The sequence below is a fragment of the Peromyscus maniculatus genome, chromosome 2, assembly GCF_049852395.1.
Source record: "Peromyscus maniculatus bairdii isolate BWxNUB_F1_BW_parent chromosome 2, HU_Pman_BW_mat_3.1, whole genome shotgun sequence".
In the NCBI taxonomy this organism is placed as follows: Eukaryota; Metazoa; Chordata; class Mammalia; order Rodentia; family Cricetidae; genus Peromyscus; species Peromyscus maniculatus.
The window spans coordinates 46614424-46639813 of record NC_134853.1 but is presented as its reverse complement, the minus strand read 5'-3'; the positions used below and the strand labels follow the sequence as shown (position 1 = coordinate 46639813).

The 25390-nt window shown below is 37.6% G+C and overlaps 1 protein-coding gene and 1 long non-coding RNA gene across 2 annotated transcripts in view; one reads left to right on the top strand and one right to left on the bottom strand.

The window, feature by feature from the left end:
- Positions 1–25390, top strand: part of Nkain3 (sodium/potassium transporting ATPase interacting 3) — a 675857-nt gene that overhangs the window by 321434 nt on the left and 329033 nt on the right. Inside the window, exons 2-3 of the mRNA XM_006979266.4 lie at positions 12654–12791; positions 22441–22521. Of these exons, the coding sequence (XP_006979328.2) occupies positions 12654–12791; positions 22441–22521 (219 nt within the window). The remainder of the gene's footprint in view (positions 1–12653; positions 12792–22440; positions 22522–25390) is intronic.
- Positions 13726–18556, bottom strand: LOC121827179 (uncharacterized). Its single transcript, XR_006069307.2, has 2 exons — positions 18425–18556; positions 13726–14458 (listed from the first exon to the last, which is right to left on the bottom strand). It is a non-coding gene; the product is annotated as an uncharacterized LOC121827179 (long non-coding RNA).

Here is a 25390-nt window from a genome sequence, read left to right as displayed (position 1 = left end):
ATAAAAATATCATACATTACATTTTAAAATTAGAATCACTTCAGGGTTACCTTGCCCAGCCTTAATACAAGGGGAGGTGCTTGGTCCTAATGCAGCTTGATATGCCATGTTTTGTTGATACCCATGTGAGGCCTGCCCCTCTCTGGATAGAAATGGAGGAGGAGGATTGGGATAGGGCAGAGAGGAGGTGGGGGGAGGGGATGGGAGGAGGAAAAGGAGGGGAAACTGTGATCTGGATGTTAAAATAAACTTCCAAGGGGGGGAAAAAAAAAAGAATCATTCTCTATAGCAACGTATTTTGACATAACCAAAATTTGCATTTTTCTATATATTATTTAAAGGGGAAATGTAATTTGATTCTAAAGCAGTATATAGCTCTTCAGAAACTTCAGACAATAAAGGAGATGTTTAGAGAATTCTTTCTAGTGGTCTTGCCTACAAATAAAAACAAGAAAAGGCTTTTAAAGAAACTTTTGGCCCATAACCCTCTCTTCCAGCTCATGCTGGGTTGCCATTTATGTAACACCATCATGGGAGTGTTAAATGCCGTGGTAGGCATATCCTGCCAGCTGTTTGTAGGATTGTATAGGTCAGCCAGCCCAGGGGTTTAACGTTAGTACTCTCAAGTCCATTATGGTTCCACTGGAGGGTGGAAATTCAATCTTCGATCACTGTTCTATAACAAATTGCTGCGTTGGGCTTTTGCTGGAATAGTTCCCTTATTTCAGACTTGGGCTAGTCGTGCACAATAGCTGCACTTCTTAAGGTCAACTTCTGTTTGAACATTAGAGTTTAAGTCAGAAGATTTAGAATGGGGAAATTTTGCAGCAGGGACATGGTTCTTAGAGGCTGAGTCAAATGCTGTAAATGACCATCTTTAGAGACAAAATGACTTCCTTGGGCAAACATCAAGAAATTAATTAATTTGGAAGAAATCTTATCCAGGCTATTGAATAGTAGGAGGCCTAGGGTGAGAAAATTCCTACCTTAGTTGTTAACAGCATGCTTTGATTTATGACTTCATTGTTCTTAGAAAACAAGTATCAAAAACCATTCCCCCGACGGGCGGTGGTGGCGCACGCCTTTAATCCCAGCACTTGGGAGGCAGAGCCAGGTGGATCTCTGTGAGTTCGAGGCCAGCCTGGGCTACCAAGTGAGTTCCAGGAGAGGCGCAAAGCTACACACAGAGAAACCCTGTCTCGAAAAACAAAAAAAAAAACAAAAAAAACAAAAAAAAAAAAACCATTGTTAAAGCTAACTTTATTGTAAGAACTTCCTTTCCCATAATCAGACCTCACAGCTTGAAGCCCTGTGTATTTAATTAAGCTAACTGGATAGGTAGCAGAGAATTTAGGAGTAAAAGAATCCCTGATTATGAATAACCCAAAAGTTATGTTCAGTAGGCTTTAGGTTTCCTTTCAGGATACTTAGTGCCCAACTCTTGCCTGTTGTTGAAGTTACTCTAATTACATTTGCTTAACTCACATGTAAACCACTTTTTTTTTCTGTGGCCTGCTAGCAGACAGGGAGGAGAGGATTTACAGGCAGAGTATTCAGCTTAAAGGGAAAGTTCAAAGCTGCTTGCTTAAAGAAACCCTCCAAGTGTGGAAACCACAGGTAGATCATCAACACTTGGTTTTAATTTGATTTTAATCAAAGGATAAAGACAGCTCAGCTGGAATCTGGAATCTGATACTGTGTAGAATCTTCAATTAGGGATGCAAACACATTACCTTCAATGCTATAATTTTCCTCCTGCATTCTGCGAGTTGGCAGAATCTATCTGCTAGCTTGCTTTGGAGAGAATGAAGATATAAGCTGATTTTACCTGGTTCACCTTTTACTTCTCATAGGCAGTTCTTCTTTAGATTCCAGGATTGTTTTCATCAGTATTTCTACTGTGTCCACATTCTAAACTACCTTGGCTTAGTATAAGAAGTTTTCCTATGTGCCGCCAGCCAATTCCCAAAAAATGATACAGAGACTTATCATTAATTATGAAAGCTTGGCCTTTAACTTAGGCTTGTTTTTAACTAGCTCTTATAAGTTAAATTAACCCATTTCTATTAATCTATGTTCCATCATTTATCATCCATCCCTGCTGCTTCTGTGTCTCCTGGCATCTCTGCCTTTTTTCTTCCCAGAGTCCTCTCTGTCTCTTCCCCGGAAGTCCCACCTAACCTCTTCTTGTCTAGCTATTGGTCATTCAGATCTTTGTTACCCCAATCATAGCAAATACATCCTCACCCAGTATACAAATATCCCACAACAACTTAGGATCTATCTTCACTCACTTGATTATTGTAATGGTACTGACAGTGTTGTCCTCTTCAGTCCAAGTCTTTCTCCAACTACCTTAGCTCCTCCTGCCATCATACATAAAGATCAGAGCACCTCCATCCCTGGACCAGAGGTGTTTCCTCAAGCATAATGTTGCTATGAAACTCCAATGTCCAAGAATTGCATCTTTTAATATTTTCTCAATATTTACAGTGAAAATACCAAAGTCTTTAGACAAATATAGCTCCTCTTCAGTTTCCCCTAATGAGGAACTTTCCACAGTATGTGTTCTTTATGAGTGTTTTACAAAATACAATTCTTGTTCCATTGTAGATTAGCAAATCATTCTGGGGTGCATACAGTGCACAAATATGCAAGCAAAACCACCACAAATTAAATAATACAACAAAATAAAAATGTTTAAAAGATCACAGTTAGAATACATGGCAAATCTAGAGTTTAAAACAATCTAGCTGAAAGCCCACTTCCAGACACTGTATCCACACGATTCTATTTACAACTCATACTATCAAGAGAAATTCCAGAAATGGAATTTAAATTAGTGTCTCTAAAAGAGAATATCTTAAAGAAAAACACTTGAAAGACTCATTGGCTATTTCCTGTATCTTGGAATGGGCTTGTTTTGCCATAGCCGTAATGTTCCTGCCCTAATTCTTCTGTGCTGGAAAACGTTGGACAGAACCTTGAGGATCCCATACAACAGCAGCCTCCTGGCAAGAGTGTCTAGGAAATTCTGGTTTGTCAGACAATAGATCCAACCATTTCATCTTTTCTCCTTTACTGTTCTAAGCCCTCCTCTGCTATATTGCTTGCAATATGTTATTATAATTACTCAATCTATATCTTTCCTTCCCACTAGAGACTGGTAGTTAGATACTCAAGGCCAACAGCTCTGCCATTTATGCTTGTAGTTCTATAGCAAGTCTTCAGGAGTATTGTTGAATAAATGAAAAAACAAAAAAAATGCATTATAGTTTTAAGTTCATAAAACTTAGTCTGGAAAGAAATATTATATTATATATAATATTTATATATTTTATATAATTAATATAATAATTATATTATAGTGGTTTTATTCAAAGTAAGTTTTAAATACTTTCTGCTTACCTCTCAATCTTTCTACATTATACTCATCATTACTACAATTATCTATTATGTTGTATTTATTAAACATAAATTTCCACATCCTACAATCAATTGTTATCAGGTGACTTCTATAATGCCTCCTGTTCAAGTTTGCTGCTTGTTGCTATAATAAAATATTCAGACTAAAAGCAACTTAAGGAGGAAAGGGTTTATTTCTTCTCATACTTTACAGTCCTACACCCACTGAAACAATGGCAGAAACTCAAAGCAGGAACCTGAAGTCGGAGACTGAAGTAGAGGCTGTGGAAGAATGTTGCTTAATGGTTTGACCCCCATGACTTGTTTCTTCATATGGTAGGACCAAATGCCCAGGAACAGCACTGCCTATAGTAGGCTGAGCCTGTTCACATCAGTCTTTAGTCAAGAAGATATTCCGCAGTCATGTTTACAGGCCAGTCTAATAGAGGTGATTCCTCAGCTGAAAGTCCCTCTTCCCAGGTGATTCCAGTGTATGTCAAGTTGACAAAAACCACCCATCACATATCTCAGGAAGCATGCTACTCTGCCCACAAGAGAATAGCTAAAACTTTTCTACCAACTGATTGTTCTAGAGTCAGTTCTTGAATTCAATTGGTATTAATAGACTGAAAATAAAACTTGCTAGATAAATGATGAATGTCCCTGTCGATCACTGAATATAACTAGATGCAGTCCTAAGGATTTTATTTTCATTATTGACATGAAGTGCTTTCCTTAAGACAAATAATAAGGATGTTCTGATATTTTAATTTCAGATACTTTCATACTAGGGTGTATCATACACAGTTGGTTCTTGGTGTCCATGATTTCTATATCTATAGCTCAACTAGCTTCAAATGGAAAATATATGAAAAGAAATTCTGTCATTATTGCCTAAGTAAAGTATCATGGCAAGTATCTGTGCAGTGTCTGGGTGTTATAACTGATTTAGAGAGAATATAATGTCAGCTGTAGGGTGTGTACAGAGTACATACAAACACTATGTAGTTCTACATATGGTGATTGAGAAGCCAGACTTCAGTAGCCACAAGAGTCCTAGAGAAGTTTCCTAGATGCCAAAGAATAATAATATATACTCTAGCATGTATAGTGAAAATGATTAGGTCTTTTACTTCTGATTATGATAGTTTTCTAAATACTTTGGGGATTTAAGACCATATTCATTCACATCAATCTCCTTAATACTTACATCATAAATGTTTAAGCATGATGCTACTTTAATATCTTTTCTCAGACAGGGTCTTGCTATGTAGCCCTGGCTGATCTGGAACTTGCTGTGTAGACAGACTTGTCTCAAAGTTATAGAGACATGCCTGCCTCTGCCTCCAGAGTGCTTAGATTAACTTTAGTTTTTCTAAAAACAAATCTTCTGTTGAGTAAAGGGTGATCTGGAAAAAGACCTGATCACTTCAGAAAGAAATTGATTATAACAGTAGCTGTATTGGCATGCCCTTACCTCTGATGGTTTTCTAGAACTGAGAGAAGGTGAGGCAAAGCTCTGGAATGGTCATGGACATATCCTCACTAGAAGACAATATATTGTCCTCCAGAAAGCCCTCAACCAGAAAGCAAGAACTCTAACCTGTGTGATAGGATATCAGCCCCTAACAATTGCTTATGTACAAATGACTAAAATATACAGATTCACTACTAATATAAAAAGGGAAAATTAATGCAGCAGATAGAAATAAGTATTTAGTTGATTGTAGATGTAACCAACTGTCTTATTAAATAAGAAACACAGAACCAATGTAAAAGAGAAAGCCAAGAGGTCAGAGCTCAGAGCTAAAACCTTACCCTTTCTCCTGCGGTGGTCCTACCTCTCTGAAAGACACCTACTTCCTGTGTGTTTGTCTTGATAAAGTCTTTCTGTTCTGCATTCTCAAGAAAAACTATATAAAAAGTACAATAACTATATACAATATATATAAGTAATAAATACCTAAACAATGTCTAGTCCATTTGTATTTGACAAATCAGAGAAAATAATTTCATTATCTATCCTATTTTGGTAAGTCCAAAATGTATCTAATTCACTTTCTATCCTAATTAATCTTCAAGTATAACTAACTAACCTTCAACTATAACTAACCAATCTTCAACTATAACTAACTAATCTTCAACTCCCTCAGAGACCCAAGAAGGAAATAATATTAGCTAACAAAAATAAAAACAGGAAGTGCATGCAAGCAACTTCCAAAAAAAATTGTGAGTTGACAGAAACAGCCAGCTGCCTGGACAGTCACCTGAGGTTTCTCCACAGTGTTAGGACATTATCTTCAGCTTATAGGCTTAGCGTATCTGACAGACTCATTTGTGAAGTAGGATATACACAAGGTCAACAGTTCAACCTCACATTGGGTGAGAGCAGTCCATGTACCAGAAACGCCTGAATTCCACTAGTGTCCTGTCATGATTCAGGATTTTAAATTCTGGAAATTGTTGATGGTTTTTGAATTCAGCTGTCCATTCTTCTTGGCTGTGTATATATGGCTTCAGGTGATCTTGCAGTAGAGAGGAGCATAACCGTGTAATGGAGACCCCAAACTGTTTATAAATGCCTTTATACATAGAAGAGAGCAATGGCTGAGAAGAAAGGAGAGGCATGACTACACCAAAGCTTTACACACTATCTGAAGATAGAGGAAAAGGTCTTTCTAGGAGATGAAAAAGCCAAGGAAAGGAAGGGCAATGCATTGTGGAACCATGCACAAGAATGCGGCTCCACCAGTCCTCTAATCTTAGCCCATTGAGACAAATTCTAGCCTTCCATGTGATACTCTTGATGAAGAAACTGACGGTTGGTTAATTAGAACAGATGATAATTTTGAAAGATAGCTCCCTCCTTTGAAAGGTGATGAGTGGAATCAAAACCCTTCTGGAAATGATAGAGGAAAAGAAAGAGGATTAAACTGTGAAATAGCACCACACTTCCTATGCTGATTCTACAGGCATCTCATTTCAGAATGTAACGTGGCTAACCAGTGACTTACATGATTTCAGAGTGGCACTGACGGTGGGGATTAAAGAACTCTGAGCTTTGATGTAACTTAGTTGACTGTTCATTTTGTATAGGTTTTATAGGAAAAGAGGTAGCTGTCCTATTTTTATTAGCACTGTAGATCAATAAATATTGATAAACAGTGTTGAACCAAGTCATATGTATAATATGATATTTTCCAGCTTTGGCAAATCCATTGACTTACTAACATATTGAGAAGCTGGCAAAATCGTAGTCCCTCTGACAGTTCATACGTTGAATCAGTGTACAACACATTCATAGAAGATTTCTAAGTGAATTTCTGACACATAAATTCCCCTCGCAGGCTCTCTGCCGTCTGCCTTCATCAACCTGTCCATCTACAGGATAAAAATTCTATTTCTTTTTTAACAGGAAAAGTTTCTTAATATTATAGCTGGAGTTTTCTTTTTTTATTTAAAAAAAACTTATTCATTTTACATACCAACCACAGATCCCTGTTTCATTCCTCCTCCCACTTCTCCCCTGCCTTTCCCCCCAACCTGCCCCTAGTCCCTCCTCCCAAAAGGTAAGTCCTCCCATGGGGGAACAGCAAAGCCTGTTACATTCAGCTTAGGTAGGACTAAGCCCCTCCCTGCTGCATCAAGGGTCTGTTTGAGTTGGAGTTTTCTTGTACCTTTAAAAAACAAAAGAAAAATACCAAGGCAGGGGATGGTGGTACATGCCTTTAATCCCAACACTCAGGAAGCAGAGGTAGGAGTATTTCTGTGAGTTCAAGGCCAGCCTAGTCTACATCGTGAGTTTCAAGCTAGCCAAGACAACATAGTGAGACTCTGTTCCAAAAAGAAAATAAAAATAAATAAAAAAATAAACAACAACAAAAAAGACATTCAACAAATGTACTTTTTGTGAGGTACTATACTATTTACTTGAAACATAATTCTTTAGTATTGAAATGTAAGAGTGCCAAAAACCCATTCCATTTCCCTGAGATACAGGGACCCAAACCCAGGAAACCTTTCCAAGTATACAAGAGACACGTATTTCACCTACCAGTGCCAGTTCAAGAACAATGCAGAAAGCTACACATCTTTAAGGAACATTTTTTTCTGAGCATCCTACTTCCTTCCCACCCAGCTTTTACAAACACTGATGACCATCGGGCTACAAGATACGACCGTAAAAAATAATCAAGCAACAAGAACTGGAAGTATATCCCAGTGAGTAAGTTATTTATGACCATACCTGATAACCTGGGTTTGGTTCCCAGAACCCACATGCTGAAAGAAATATTAAACATTAAAACTCAAAACTAGGAAATAATGTCAGTGCAAATGTTTTTGATAATTTTATAAACGTGAAAAGTATGTCTAAATTCTAGCTTATCATATGTGACCACAATCTGAATAGGCCATATCTATGTGCACAGAAACTGTAAGTCACCCTTATGGAGCTTGAAAGTCTTTTGGGTTGTTAATGGATAGACAATTTTCAAGCAAAGGAGGAAGTATTGGTGAAGCTGGGGGTGCCATAGACTTGTCCTGTATCAAGAAACATTCTCTAGTAACCCACAGCTTCTTTGAAACAGGCTGAGAGATATGATTTCACTAATAAGGATATTAACTGCAGCCTTTAAATCTTCCCTTAAAGGGAAATTTAATCCTATTTAATCCTTTGTGGTCACAGAATACTTACCTCCATGAATTCCTAAGTAAAAGTTGCCTCCCTGCTTGGGAGTAGCAGTTGTAGAATGTGCTTTAAATTCGGTCTTTTTGGAGGCTATGGTTGGTTTGATGCTTACTTGTGACTCTGTGGCAAGTGGGACCCTATTTCAGTCTTGTCATCTTATTTATCTTCATTGAGCAATGGGACTATTCAATGAAGGTGGGCCTATAAAAGCCCTTTCTCTCTTCTAAAACCTACTCACCAATGCTGTCAGATTTTTTTTTTAATTCTAACATTTAGAGGGGTACAATTAAATTCAACAAAATGAGATAAAAATAAACAAGACAAGGATAACTTCAATTTGATTTTATAGCCCTCAAGTATTTTCTTTAATAAAATAAGAAAGGAAAGAAGGAAGGAAGGAAGGAAGGAAGGAAGGAAGGAAGGAAGGAAGGAAGGAAGGAAGGAAGGAAGGAAGGAAGGAAGGAAAAAATGAGCTTTCTTCTGTGCTCTTATCTGGATGTAATCTTATGCAAGAACCCAGCCTAGAAAAATGCCCAGAGACCTGCTGGTATTTTGGAGGTTTTACAATTCTTTATCTGAGTGCAATTGATTTTCATAATTATGAATGATATTATAAGAAATTATTCAGGATACTAGGTGAAGGGTTAATGGCAATGTGTGAGTCTATAAGACACTAGAACTTGGTGTCTTTTATTAAAATTTGGATTGCTTTTAATTTTTAACTGATTGGGGACAGAAGCATACTAGCTTTTAATTATACTATATTCAGCTCTCCTGTTATTGCCTACCTTAATGTTCACTTAGAAATGATTCACTTGGGCTTTGTTAATTTGGGGAGGACTAGTGATGAGTCCTTGGCTTTGCTTCCCTGAAGGGTCTTACTGCCTTTATGCCTGCTTAACTTCTGCCCTTTACTTAATTTTCAGTCTTTCACAAGTCTCATTCCCTCTCTTCTCTGCTGTGGCTTTAGACCTTTCTGAGTGTCCTGATCACCTTCTACCTCCTACTGCTCCTACCCTTCATTCTGCTGCTCTCCCATAGATTGGGTTGGTTTTGTTTACGGTAGTTTACAAAAGTGGTGACTGGCTGTCCTTGCTCTACTGAGGCACAACCTGTTTCCAATGTGCTGTTTTAACATGATAATGTGCATGTAATGAAAAGAACCCCTGATTGTAGCACTGTACAATTTCCATTTTGTAAATATTTTCATCCTGGTGAACACTAAGCTCCCAATTTGATACCAGGAGTTGAGTAACCACATTGGGCAAGAAATTAACATGGTTTATATTGCCAGCAAGAACCTGGGGCTCCCTTATACCACTGATAGTGGCGCTTCTAAAGTGTATCTATACGTTTACCAAGATAATAAAGTGAGTTGTGTATTATTTCATTTCATTTCATTGGTGACTATGAATCATTACTGTCATGTCCTAGGTACTTCAATAGATTATAACATTCAGAGAGATAATTTTGGTTGGTAAACTAAAGAACTAGATAGTTAAAGACATTACTTAAAATTAAAAGAACCATGTTATTTCATTTTTTAATGTGCTTTCTGTTGTTGCTACAGTTGGTGATTTTAAACACACACAAATCTCAGTTTCACAGTAAACATAGTTGTCAGAGAAGTCCCATACTTTGTTCTTGACATAACCCTGCCCCTACTTTTCATTTGTCCATTTGAATATTTTGAGACAGGGTCTTACTATGCAGCCAAAGCTTACCTCAAACTTGCAACCCTCCAGCCTCGATCTCCTAAATGACAGAAATACAGACTGCATTGCCACATTAACCTGTGCTTATTTTTGATGGCTTTTGTTTGTACCTTTATTTCAACCCATCTAGAATCCATTAGTTAAGTGCTCAGAAAATAAATGCTAATAGAGATAGAGCATCTTGAATGAAGGCAGCAGTTTTCTAATAATTATCATTAATTTGGCTGCCTTCATTATGTCTTTTTTTTTCATATTATAAAAGAGAATAGTAACCATGTGTTATCTGACAGCAGAGAAACGAGTTTTTCTTTGTTTGAAAAGTTCACTTTAAAGGTTTCTGTGATGCATGACAGCTTTAAAATAGGGTTTCCGTTTCAGAATGAATTGCCTGTGGCTGCTCTTCAGGGCTGCTTTATTCTGTGCCTATTCGTCCTATTTGAACATAAAAACAGTGCATATTTATATCTCTGATAGGCCAATAAATAAAATGCTGCTTCCTTTAGGGGAACTAGTTTCCTGGGAACTAATTAGAGTCAGTAGCAGAGGAAAGCGGGGATTGAAAATATATTTCAGCATCTTCCATTGCTCTGCTTATTCCGTACTTGTGCATTCCTGCACATTTGTGCATGCAGGAAGTGGTGACAACACATTTCACAGTTAGGATGCACCTGTGACATCCTTGTGGCTGTGGTGTGATTGTTGCTGAGCATCAGCTCTTCACTCTTCTCCTCCACAGCTTAAATTCCACTTACTAGATAGAGGACATTCTTTATGTACAAGGAAATTAAACTTATTCAGGCGTACACCTGCTGCATAAGTAGAGAAATGCCTAGGGTGCTATTTGCATTTTAAAGATTCAGTTTCTACTGCTATCAATATGGCTAATTGCTGGATCATTTTATTAGAATTACTATTTTATCAAAGGAAATCTAGAAAAAGTCCTCCATTGTGTAAGATTATTGTCCAAACATGGCAGGTGGGACTATAAAATCTCTAGATTTAAAATACAAGAAGTACCATTTATACATGAAAATGCCATTGCCAGTGTTCACTGTACTCTCGGAAATTCGTTGTTTAATCATAAATCGTTTAAGTATGCAGTTTGACTCACTGGAGAATTGCTTTAAAATGTAATTATATATAATGCAAATACAATTTTCTATAGTATTTCTAAAAATGTTATGGTATCATAATTTTTATTAGGGTATTCAAAAAGAATTTTACCTAATTAGAACATTAGTATGTGATTTCACAAAGGTTCAAAGTACTATTTCATTCCAGTTTTACATTAGGATCATAGTCTTAGTGTAACTAAATAACTAGGAATCATATTGAGAAAGTGTTTAGAGGGCATCACTACTGGCAGTCCAGTGAAGATAAAAGGAAGCAGGTAGATTCAGCATAATATATTAACTAGTTTTCTGCCATTGTGATAAAATGCCTGAAAAAATCAACTAGAGGAAAAAGCTGTATTTTGCTCATAGCTTTGGATGTTATAATCCATGACCAATTGGTTCTGCTGTCTCAGGCCTCTGATGTGGCTGAGTGCTATGATGCTGAGCATATGCTATAATAAAGCCGATCACATCAGGGCAACCAAGAACCAAAGAGGGGTGATAGATAAGGACAAAATGTATATTTCAAAATTATGACACCTAATGATCTACTTGCTCCAGCATGAACTCACCCTTGTAGTTCTCAAATAATCTGTTGTCATGAAATTAGTCCACTGTTAAGGTGGGGGCCCAATACCTACCAATTGCCCCACCTCTGACATTGTTGAATGGGCATCAAGCTTTCAACACATGAGTTTCAGGGGCATTCTTCCTACAGAAACCATATTTGTTTACATATAATTCAAACAGAAAGATAAGGGTTTATTTTGCTTTCTTTTAATTCAATACCAGTTGTTTTATTGCAAACCTGAAGTTACTGTTATTGTTCTTAAGTATGTTGTGCTAAGCTAATCACTTGTTTGAAGATAATGATATATTTAAGGCATATTCTATGCCTGGCTTTTTCTGTAGACAATAATTTAAAAAGAATGTATTTCATATCTAAATCATGAGATGAGATTGGTTTAAAATCTATACTTGAAGTCAGAATATTCAAAGTTATTTTACAATATGTTCTGAGGAAAACTACATTAAACAGTTCATTAAATAGGTCCTAGTGATGAAGTCTGATGATGTAGACCAGTATTAGAGTTCTTGTCTAGCATACACGACTGTGGCAAGCTTTCTTGGATCAACTGCCCCCCCAATTATGACATGGAGACATTATTATGAATGTCTTAGCTTAGGTTTGTTTCTAGCTACCTATTTTTTCAATTAAATTAACCCATTTCTATTACTCTACATGCTGCCCTGAGAATCATTTACCTCATCCACGTGCTGTTCATCCAGCTTTCCTAATTCCTTCATGTCTGTCTGCCTATCCCCCTCCCCTGTCTATCTATTGGCCATTTAGATTTTTATTAGATTAATTAGGTTTTTTAGGCAGTCAAGGTGAAACAGCAACAAATCTTTACATAGTTAACCAATTATTCTACAACACAAACAAATGAAACACATCTTTACATAGTTAAACAAATGTTCTATTCCACACATGCAACCATCTCAGCTTGATCACCAGCACCACATAAAAGAAAGGAAGAAGAAAAAAAAAGAGGGGGAGGAAGAAAAAACAAAGATGGGGAGAGAAATTAAGTAAGGAAGAAAGAAAGAAAGCTAGAAACAAAAATTCGAAAAGTATGGTTGGAATTGAATATGCAGATTTCTGTAACTGGGAGTAAAAGATGAAGATGGATTAGCCACTAATGTACTATTTTTGTTTTGTTGCAGCTTTCAGCCCTAGAGAGGCAAATCTTTGACTTCCTTGGTTTCCAGTGGGCACCCATTCTTGGAAATTTCCTGCACATAATAATTGTCATACTGGGTTTATTTGGAACCATTCAGTATAGGCCACGTTACATCATGGTGGTAAGTGTTATTATCATGTCTCTTCATATGAACACTATGAAGTTACTATAAGAAAATGAATAAAATAATTTGTAAGCCCCTTTGATATGACATGTTATTGTTCTACCTCTGAAATGCTTGATTGTGCAAATAAATGTCAATCTGTGGAATAGACAATGCAAAGAATGCCTCACCCAGAGCAAAGCCATGTCTGTTAAGTCTGAGATGACCGCATCATTCATGGCATAACTGAATTCAAAGTTCACAATTTAAGACAGGCTTTGTTAGAGTAGAAGGCTGGATGATACACTTGATGCTATGATGAGATGCAAGGTACATGCATTGTCTGTCATTGTATTCAGGTACCATTACCTGTCAGTGAAGCCCCAGGAACCTTAGAAAGCAAACTTATCTAGCACAATGGTTTGATCACCGAATACAATAACACAAAATTTTAATTAACATATGGTATCATAACTGTATGAACACAATAATGTTTAGTATATTCTCATATTTTTGTTTCCTGTTTGTTAAAATTGAATCACTTGATGGTCAGCCTGTTCTGTGGTAGGCACTTGAGATGCACACAGTAGCCTATGTGTAATTGATGCCATTCAGAGCACTTATTTGTCTTTTCTATAAAAATAAGACAGAAATATAGGTTACTTACATAGGAGATTTATGGGAAGTAATGAGTTATAATAATGTAACTAGTTATAAATAGGAGTAACATCCTCTAAGATGTCCACCAGGCCTATAAATAGGAAATATTCTGTGAAATTTGGGGAGTGAAGAACATTTGATGTCCCTCACTTTGCTGTAGGGCTAAGCAATTCTACTTTTGACTATCATCTGAGCTACTATATGATTTACTAGAAAGAGATGCCCTAGATATGGAATATAGCATAAAATGCCTTAGTGTTTTCATAATATCAAGTTATTATTGAACTTTAAATAGAAGTTGTCTCAGGTGACTTTATTTTTTGCTATTGTTCTTTTACTAAGGCTCCAAATACCAGATGGTTAGAAAGTCAAGGGTGTATACAGAATGAGGTTGCGGGTGTGTTTAGAGACATTGTTAGTGCTATGCCTTTTCCCCATAACCACTTCTGGGTTGAAGTTTCTTCTGTCGTTCCCCTCTATATGGAGATGCCTGTGTGCTTCCAGCTTTTGTTTTTCACATGAGTTGTTTGCAACTTTCTTAAATTGTTAACTAAGTCCTATTATAAGCTCCATAGGAGGTCGAGGTCAAGCATCTCCTTGATCAGGCCCAAGTTCATTCTCACAATCACTCCCATCTTGTCTTCTTTCCACTTTCATTTCCTCTCCTTTTAACTTCCTTCCTTCTTTCCACCTTCTCTCCTAACTACCTTCATTCTTTTATCCACTCATTCATTCATTCAAAATGTCTGTCATTTACTTTCAACTAAAAGTCTGACATCATGTTATATGTGGAGCATAAGTAACGCAGACTTGGCCTCCCTTCCTCTCACAGTCCAGAAGGTGCCTTTAGTTTCAGACATTGTATTATGTATGAAACATAAGTAACATAGTCTTGATCCTCCTTTCGTCTCCAAGTCCAGAATGGGGCTGTCTTTAACTTTCAGATTCAGGTCTCCTCTTGCTGCCACTAAAAAGCTGTTTCCTCTTGAGTTACTCAGATGATTTGTAACTTAACCATTTTCCATCTTTAAAAAAAAAAACCATTAGAATTAATTGCAGATCACTAGTTGTAAAGTCAGGAGAGAGTATCCACTAAAAATAAATAAATAAGTAAACAAACAAACTTAGAAACAGTTGACTCGTGTGTCATAAAGCAAAGGAATGCTAGCACACAGTTTCAGTAGCACAGTAATCTTCCTGAGCAGTAACCTGTACTCTGCATGAAAAGAACCTTTCTGAACAGATACCTTGTGCTTGTGATCCTTTATGCATTTGTCTCACATGGGAAGCACCTTAGCTTCTTTTCCTATGACAAAATACACTGACAAAAGCAACTTAGGAGATGGAGAGTTTTCTTGAGCTCACAGTTTTATGTTACCATCTATCATTGCTGGCAAGTCAAGGTGACAAGAACCGGAAGTAGCAACATCCATAGTCTAGAGCAAGGAACAGTCCATTAGGACAGGCATGTGCTCAGCCCATTTTCTCCTTTTTATAGGGTCTAGGACCAAAACCCAGGGATGAGGCCAGCCACTTTTAGGCTGAGTCTTTTCACATTGATTTATGTGATCAAGACAGCCACCAACAGACAGGGCCACAGGCTAGCTAATATAGACGATCCCCCATTGAAACTCTCTTCCCAGTTGATTCTACATTATGCCAAGTTGACAATTAAAACTTAGTATCACAGGCAATTTGTAGCCATGCCGGAATTTGGATTCCCTCATAGGCAATGTGATTGGCTGGGAAACAGGGCAGGACTAGTTACACCAAGGACCATTTAAGGTTTAGGATCTGGTGATGAAACTCCAGGAAGCTACCAAGACGAGTGGAACCAATACACATCTGCTTCTTCTGTTCCATGCGGAGTTTCCTGAGCAAGTCACTTCGCTATCCCATCGAGCCAGCCCTTCCTTACCTATAAACTAAGGACACTAAAACAGAATTCACAGGGTTCTTAGAAAGATTAAGTCAAGTGAAGCATTTGTCATGGCGGTCTTGCGTTCTCATCAATTTCTTGCTTTCTTTCTCCCACTCCCTAGGAGTTTGGTAAGATTTTAAATAAAATGAAAAAACATGAATGACACACCACATTAAAAGAGACAATGATAAGAACAAAAACATGAAGTGTTTGACTTGTAGGTGTTTACCTTTAAAGATTTTGGAAGGTCTGAAGCTTCCTTTTCCTTACATGAAAGTTACAAGGAAGGCAGGAAAGCAAAAGAAAAGAAACCAGAAATAGAAGTGATGCAAGTAACTCCCCAGGGAACCTTGTGAACGCATGTGGTGTGAGAGCGAGAAAATGGAATACGTGTGCACAGAAGCTCCGTTGCACTCAGTGTTCTCTAAGATTCTGCCTAATAAATGAGATTTGCATGTGAACAAATTATAAATCATGCTCATGACACAAAAGCAAAGAGCAGAGTGATCAATCATTAAACTGTATGGAAAGATATGTGCCCAAGGAAATGCTGAGCTGAGCCACAAATACCAGGCAGAGGGGAAGAGGCTGGAGAGGCAGGCAGGAGCTGAGGGCACTTAAAATAAGATACCCCATCACTGGCTGTTCCAAGTCTCTTCCCTTGGCTTAAATATTTGCCAGGCCACTGCCCAGTTGTTCTCACTCCATTTTCACACCATTTCACCTCTGGAACCCTAGATTCTACTCCCTCAACCTCCTTCCTTTGTTGGGAAGCTCCTGGAAAGATGGAGCATTTCTAAATGTATTATTTTCTAGTCACCCAGCCCTACTAAAGCATAATATTCTCTGAATATTTAATGAATGGATGGCTTTGAACTTGTAGATGTCCTGTGATGATTCCAGCCCAGAAATCCTTTCAAATCCTTCTTCCCTGAGGATTCCCACAGCAGGTCTCAGCTCCCAGGCACTTCTACAGGGAGCCTGACCCTTCCAGGCTCTCATCAGACATCTCATGACACACTGAAGTCCTTTTTTTTTATCCCATGGTTGTACCACAGTTGCAGTTTAACATTTAGATTGCAAGAGGTTTTATCTTCAAGTCACATCTGCATTTCTTTGTGTCTCCATCCTTTTATGTGCCAATTACACTTAATCCACTTCAGACTAACAAATGCTTTGGAGTACCAGGTACATGCTAAGTGCTTGCTCAGAAACTAATAAAATATGATATCTTCTGCTGCAACAGTTTAATGGAGCTTAAAGTATAGCAACACATGGCAGTTAAGTTACTGCCATTTCTGACAATAGATGGAGTTTGCCATACTTGACCTCAAAGAATTAATCACCCTTATAAAAATGATTTAGTTAAATGGCTAAGCAGAAGTTCTCCAGTATCTATCATCAAACTTGCATATAGAGTGTGAATTTTAAACTGGAGAAAATGGTTTCTTTGCTTTCCTGTGCCTTTTGCCTCTTGATTACCTCTGGTGTTTTCTATGGGCCATGTGCTGTTCTGCCTACTCGGGGACACATTCTGAGCCTTCCACTCTTGGAAATTTCATAATCCTTCAGCTAAACTGTCACTTGGTAAAAAGCCTGCTCTATACTGGTCACCTGGTCAGGACTAAGTGCCTAGTCCTGACCATGAGCACAGATTCTGCTCACTTCCTACTTTGCCCTTCCTAATTATCACAGCCTCTGAATTTCACATTGTATTCAGCATGTGCTCTTGAAAGCAAACTTGAAGCCACTCGCTGCTGCATTCTACCTCAAGCTTAACTTTAGATGAAGAAATAGTAAATGAATGTAAGGTTTTCAGTTGGAGTGACTTTATTTCATCACTGGCTGTAAAGCCTTGGAACATTGATTTGATTTTAAAATTGCCATATTTACCTCCTCTGTTTCATAGATTGGTTTTAATAGTCAAATATATGTGGCAGGTTTGGCTTGGGCTTACCTAGACCAAATCTTGATACATGGTTAACTGTTACTATTCATTACTTTCTTTATTTTTGCCTCCATTCTGCTTTACTTGCTAATAAGGTACAGGGATGGCAGGTTCCCTTTAGGTTCTTCTCACCAAAATGATAAATTCCAGGAGAGAGCAGAAGAATAGAAAAGCAAAGAGTCTATCACGTTTGTTTCATAGCATATTGTGAGCAAATGCTGGGGTAGATTCATACATATACGGAAGAATGACTGGCCAAATTATCTTAGTAAACATAATTCATATTAAAGACTAATACTCAATGGTAGAAATGCAGACTGGAAAACTTATAAAGTGTTTATTTCAAGTACCACATGCTGAAATATCCTCATAAGATGAGGAAATGTTTAGAAAACCACACAAACCAATGTTCTCATTTTCTGCGGGAATAGGACTTAAAATATGTGTGCAGAGTTTAAGGAAACACGGGAAAGATTATGCACAGTTAATTTTAACATGGAGAAGTCAAATCATTTATACTTTAACTCTATCTAACCTACATAGATATACAAGCCTGTTGCCATGCTTCATACTAACCAAAAGATATTTGTCAAAAATAGGCCATCTCACACTAAATATCATGAGAACTAATTTGTTAATTAAAACAACCCACTTCAAAAACAAGGCCGAATAGATAGCCAGTCTCTAAGGTGATGACCTAGTATTTCTGACTAGGTAAATGCCCATCCATGGATTGGTCTTGTTAAGATTCTCTGCTGCATGTCTGTGGTCCATGCAGTCTCTCAGCTGCACTTTGAAGTGTATCGTTTATATTCCACACAAACAAAAATTCAATAATGCAGTCATTGTTTTCAACTAGCACTATATTAGAAGGAACTTTCCATCTCCCCCCACCAAAAAAAAATCTGTCATGTTCCTACCACTTGTGACATATCTATTACAAAATACAATAAAAAAAACCTGTCATTCCCAAAACATTATGTTACAGAATTTATATAAATGAACCAAATTTTAATAAACTCGTAATCTGATTAAATTGTCCTCTGATTAGGTGAAAAATTTAGTGAAGAGTCAATTTACAGATATAGTCCCTTTCCTGAGATGGTTTGCAATAAAGCCTACCAAATTAAGCATGTTGACTCTCGAGCAGGCTGCCAGGTTTCATAGGACAACTCTGACACTCAATAGGGAACCAAGAAATGATCCATTCTTCAGGGTTTTAATATGGTAACTTGAGTGATAGGCCCCTTGGAAAGTGCCTCGTGCAATACTAGGAACACAGGAAGTGTCATAATGACCTTTGTTACAGTCAAATGTGTAGAATTAGGCAGTTGCCATCATGTCTGTGAAAGGTCAGGAACAGAATCTATAATACAACTTGCAGGAGATCTTTCATTCTCTTAAGGTACTGTTTGTGCTGGGATTTTTGAAAAGGCTTTGTTTAATTTTACCTTTGTTATACAGTGGATATTCTCAGTACTTGGGGATTTAGAGTTGAGCTGTAATGATTAAGAATTACACTGTTTTTCTTGGGATGAAGTCCCATGATAGAGAGCTTGCCTATGGTCTGCAAGGGCCTATTTTAGATCCCAGTATAGGGAAAAAACAACAACAAAAACCTGCCATGGCGTAGACTTGCTTCAGTTGATGTCCTTTCCTTAACCATTGTTGCTGAAGTTTTCCTGCTGACTTGATGTTCAGATTGTCTCCCTGATCTGAGACACTGTTAATTAATTCAGAGTGTACATCATCAAGCTGAGTACCCTCTGATTAGCAGAACATCTATATTTCTTGTAGCTGTGATGTATAAAAATGTTTAAGGATATAGATAAGCTCTTTTCAATATCCATGGGTATAGTGCATGGTTCAGAAAAGTGGGTTTGAATGCCTTTGGTAATAAATAGCTAAAGTCATCTAAACCATCATGACTTAACATAGATTGTATGACCTCTTTAATATGTGTTAATGTAAATTCAGTGACTGTGGCGCTTTACATAATTTTATTATCTTGTTTTGAAAAAGCAAAACACTCTCAGAAAAGAATAATGTTACCACAAATATATTCACTCAGTTTACACACCTACATGAGATCATGTTTAAGTCCTTTGAGATCATAAATAGCAAAGGCACAGTAAATTGAATCTTACAGATAAACACTTTTAGTAAACATTTGATAGGATAATGGTTTTTAATGTAGTACCTAAAGTTCATATTTCTGTTATTTGACACAGAAAGAATAATATATAGAAAATAATTTTAAAATGTTGTTTTAAGAACAGGATACAATGAATGCAATCACTCAGAAAGAAATAATTTAACTTACAGACCTGTTTCAAGAATTCACAGATTTTTCCAGTACAATAAGATGAGCATGCAAACTATTGTATTTAATAAGTCAACGATGCTTAGTGCATATACTATCTCCAGTTACCTAGGACTCTGCATATCCATACAGGAGTCTGATCTGGACTGCATTAAATTTGATTACCTAATGCTCTTATTGATGCTGTTTCTGACCTTTCCCAGCAGGATGTGAATGAAAGGTATTTTTTTTATAATAGAAATCTGCTGTTCATTTGCTCATTCTCCTAGTTATTAATTCTTGGATTTTAAAGACAGTTATATTAATTTTTTAATTCTTCTCACATATATTACATCCCAACCACAGTTTTCCCTCTCTCTCTTCCTCCAGAGTTCCCTACCCTCTCTCCTCGGAAAAGAGCAGGCTTCCCAAGGACATCAACCAAATATGACATAATATACTACAATAATGCCAGGCATACTCTGTCACATCAAGGCTGGACAAGGCAACCCAGTAGGAGGAAAAAGGGCCCCACAAGCAGGCAAGAGTCAGAGATGCCCCCCACTCCCACTGTTAGGAGTTCCACAAGAACAGCAAGCTTCTCAGCCATAACATATGCAGAGGACCTAGGTTAGACTCCTACAGGCTTCCTGGTCTCTGCAAGTCCCTGAGTGTCCCAGTCAGTTGATTCTGTGGGACACATTCTTCTGGTGTCCCTGACCTCTCTGGCTCCTCCGATCCTTCCTTCCCTCCTCCACAGGACTCCCTGAGCTTTGCCTAATGTTGGGCTGTGGGACTCTGCACCTGCTCCCATTGGTTATTGGGTGAAGTCTCTCTGGTCTCTTTGATGACGATTCTGCTAGGGTCCTGTCTCAGAACATTCTGCAGGCAAGACAAACTGTAGATCGAAGGTTCTGTGTCTAAGGTGGTGTCCCAGTCCCTCCACTTGAGGCCTTGCCTTGTTACAGAACATGGCAAGCTCAGGTTTTTTGCCCCCCATTATTAGGAGTCTTTGCTAGAGTTACTCTCAGAGATTCATTCCATGGAGTTTCCATTGAACAAAATGCCCCCTAATCCTAGTGCTTTCTCCCAGTATTTTCTCCCTCCCTCCTCCCATTTGATCCCTCCTGTTCCCAACCCCAGCTGCCCCCCAGTACACCCCTCAAAATCTATTCTATTACCCCTTCCCAGAGAGATCCTCGCATCCCTCTTTAATTCCTCCTGTATGTATTCACTTCTAAGTGGATATTAGCTGTCAAGTAAAAGATATTCATGCTACAGTCCACAGATTAAGACAGGTGAAAGAACAGGCTAGATTAAAGATATTTTATGTGGTTAAACTTTCACTATTTGATTACAGGAGCAGGAGCTCTACTCTTAGTAAAATAACACAACAGAGAAGAGTTGGTAACTTTACTCCACATGTCCATTCTCAAAGTCTTTATTCAGAGACATGAAGTTCCACTATGACTAAATTTCTAAAATTAGACAATTTACAGAAATGAGTTGGATATTTATATGTCCAATCTATCTGAATATTTAGACATGTTTATGTTATGTAGGTGGGTAGACAGACAGACAGGCAGACAGACAGACAGACAGACAGACAGATAGATAGATAGATAGATAGATAGATAGATATAGACAGGTATAGATATACTGGTGGCTCACAGAAAACTGCATTACTCTGTTCTTTTGAAAATATAATACACAGAAAACAGAAATCACATGGACACTCAGATTTAAATTGGATCTGCAAGTCAGACGAGCATTTTACAAATCTATTTTTCTTGATATCCATTGCCAAACACCCTAATAGTCATGCCAGAAACCCCATCCAAGGACTGAGGAATCTGGATGCAGAGAACCATGGCAGGCTCTGGGAGTCCAATTAGCGAGAAAGAGAAGGGTTTATATGAGTGAGAATTGTTGAAACCAAGGTTGGATAAAGCACAGGGAAAAATAGCCAAACAAATGGAAATACATGAACTATGAACCAAAGGCTGAGGGGCCCCCAACTGGATCAGGCCCTCTGAATAGATCTCTGAAGTATTCGAAGGCCACCTGGCCAAACATCCTAATTGTCATGCTAGAAACCCCATCCAATGACTGAGGGAACCGGATGCAGAGATCCACGGTCAGGCCCCAGGTGGAGCTCCAGGAGTCCAATTGGTGAGAAAGAGGAGGGTTTGTATGAGAGGGAATTGTAGAGATCAAGGTTGGAAAAAGCACAGGGACAAATATATAAATGAAAGGAAACACATGAACTATGAACCAATAGCTGAGGAGCCCCCAACTGGATCAGGTCCTCTGGATAAGTGAGACAGTTGATTAGCTTGATCTGCTTGGGAGGCATTCAGACAGTGGGACCAGGTCCTGTCCTCAGTGCATGAACTGGCAGCTTGAAACCTGGGGCCTATGCAGGGATACTTGGCTCAGCCTGGGAGGAGGGGACTGGACCTGCCTAGATTGAATCTACCAGGTTGAACTCAATCCTCAGGGGAGTCTTTGCCCTGGAAGAGATGGGAATGGAGGATGGGCTGGGGGGAAGGCGAGAGGTGGGTGGAGGGGGGAGAACAAGGGAATCCGTGGCTGATATGTAAAATTAAATTTAATAAATAAATTTAAAAATGAAAAAAAATAAAGTAAAAAAGAGAAAACAGGAATAATTGGATTTTAAATCTTAGGGTAACTTATAAAAAGGGTTTTTTTTTACTATACCTTATTTCCTAACCAAGGACTTATATTTACTGACATTTCTATTACTGATTGATTTCAAACATGTGGTTTTCATCTCTGCTTTTTTCTCTCTTTCTCTCAACCCTTTCCTGTCCAGTATACAGTGTGGACTGCCCTCTGGGTCACCTGGAATGTGTTCATCATCTGCTTTTATTTGGAAGTAGGTGGCCTCTCTAAGGTAAGTTTATCATGCCTTTAAAATACACATTGAAAGGAGACAGCTAAAAATTAACTACTATGCTATATATTTGTATTATTATAGGTAAGTGGAGAAATATAGAATATTTAGTCATAGTACTAATCAAAATAGTCCATGTTGGCATGTGTCACATATCTGTAATTACAACATTTGGGAAGTTGAGATTGGAGGATCATATCATACTTGACTGCATAGTGAATTCAGAGTCAGCATGTGCTATATGAAACCTTACATTAAAATAATGTCTATATTCTATTTATGAGAAAGTAAACTTGGAGGAATGCATGCTAATGTAAAGACTTTCAAAATGATTTTTGTTTGTTATGCTCAAGTTAAGACTCATCTTCTAGTGAATTCTCATGTCCATTGATGAATACATAGAATCACAGTGATATCAGTCCTATATATATTGAAGTAAAGGGGGCTTTGAATATTCATGCTTAAAGTAGAAAAAGCATTGTAGAGAATGGAAACTCTATAGATATCAGTGGAGCTTCATCTACTACTATGTGAACACATGGGTATGGTGATTTCTGTTCTGAGGTTCTCATCAGACAGAAGACTTTGATCTTAATACAATATGGTACAAATGCTATTTCTCCCTGTTTACGATGGTTATTTTCATCCAGCTTCCTGAAAACATGTCTTTTGATTATTACTAAAATGTAAAAACAAAGTATGCTAAATTTCTAATTATCATTCTTAAAATTTTGTTACCTTGCATAGTTTTCACTGTAAAGAAGAAACATACAAGTAGAATTCCAAAACTGGTTTAAGGAAGCTTATTATTTTTAAATATTTTGTTATCAAATAAGTTTGAACTAATCTTTCTATTGCTTTCTGACAGTCTGTAGTTGTACACAGCATGTGGTCCTCTATTTGCATTTGGGGTCCTGACTTTAAAACTCTACCTTGATGACTACAAATGCCTTTAGAACTTTTGGACTCTACTGAAGTACATATGGAACAAAGCATGTCTGATTCAGCCAAAGGGTAAATAATGTTGAGGGATTTGCTCTAGAACCCTCAGAAATGGTTTGTTTCTTTTTTCTATACGATAATGACTTTAAAATTGGATCTTGTCATTATTTGTTCCATTGGAGTGCTCAGAGGCTAGAAATGTCATTCTGCTACTGAGATTCACACACAAACTCTAGCATAGTGGTTCTCAGTCTGTGAGATGTGACTCCCACAGGGGTCACATATCAGATATCCTGCATACCAGATATTTACAGTACGATTCATAATAGCAGAAAAATTACAGGTGTGAAGTAGCTTTATGGGTAGGGGTCATCACAACCCAAGGAACAGTATTAAAGTGTCACAGCATTAAGAAGGTTGAGAACCACTGCTCTACCTGCTTCCTTAGTGATTTACATTGATAATTATGCATCATCACTAATTTATAGGACATCAAGTTTGACTCAACTCTACATCTAGGTGTTGTGGCCTGTAAATGTAGATTATTGGTCATTTTAAAATGCAAGTCTGACAAATAAAAGCATCAAAAGTCCCAAGTTAAAGTATTCAACCCCTAATTTTCTATCTTGTGGATTGAATGGTCATTTTAATTCATGGGTTTTATTCATTTCACTGAGTGGTAATTGTCTTTTATTGTCTTCCTTATGAACTGATTTGGAACAAGTTGGAATAGAGGAAGTTTGCCCTGAGGAGTTGGTATAATGGTGTGCTTGAAGAATATAAAGTTCCAATAATAAGCATTTAGTTTGTTTCAACTGTAGTACTTAGTGTGAACTATGAACCAATCACACACACACACATGAGCCTGTGAAAAACACCGTAATAGGGCCAACTTTCCAGTAATGATGACAGTAAATGTTGGTTTGCTGTATGGTACTGTTTATGCTTATCATACATGGTAACTATGTAAGCTTCAAAACAACCCTGTGGAGTAATAACAATAAATAACGGCAGTCATTTGCTCTGCACAAGTATAATTACCTATTGCTGCTCAAGATTATTGTGAACTGCCCTTTGTTACTGTTTCTTTTTTTGCCTCAGTGTGTATGTCAAAGTTCTTTTCTTTTTTGTTTTGCCTTATATTTTTGTTTTGGTCCATTTTATTGGACATTAGTTGTCAGGGTATGAAACAAGACTTGACTAGGATGGAAGCTGGGCAGATAGGCATGTTCAAGAGTACTGAGAGACCGCCACATAGGCCTCTCTGTGGCAGTATGTGCATTACTGCTCATACTTGAGTTCCTTGTAAGAATAACATTAGCTGAAAAATACATAGGAAGCCAGAACCATGTTGAGCACAACAGGTTGATGTCCTTGTCATCTTGGTTATTCATTTTTAACCCATTCAAAATCTATTAAGCTGTCAACACATATTTTAGTTAAAAGGATATCTGACTCCAAAAAGAAGATTCTTAATATTTTCTGTTGATCTTTTTTACAGCCTTTCTGGCTAGCCATAGTTTAATCTCAAATGGACCCTCCAGGAATCTATTCTGAAAGAATAAAGTTTTGACAAACAAATACTCCTGCCAAACATCCAGCTGGATTCTATTTTCTAAGAAATCCCACATCCATGTGTGATAATTTATGTACTAAATTTATTAGGGAGAGTTCTCCATCTCCTGCTAGTTCATAACACATTTCCTGTAATTACCCACTTTAGTAGATTAACAAAAGCTACCCTAGAGCTTGACTTTCACCCAGACATACGTTCTGAAACAAAAAACCTGTTGGGCTCTTTTTCCTGGGGAAATTACAGTAAGGTTTATTCATGACAGAAATAGAGTGCAACAATTGTCCAAAGAAACAATTATGTCCAAGTCCAGCTTAATCAACCTGTATCATCCAGGGTTCCCCAGAGAAACAG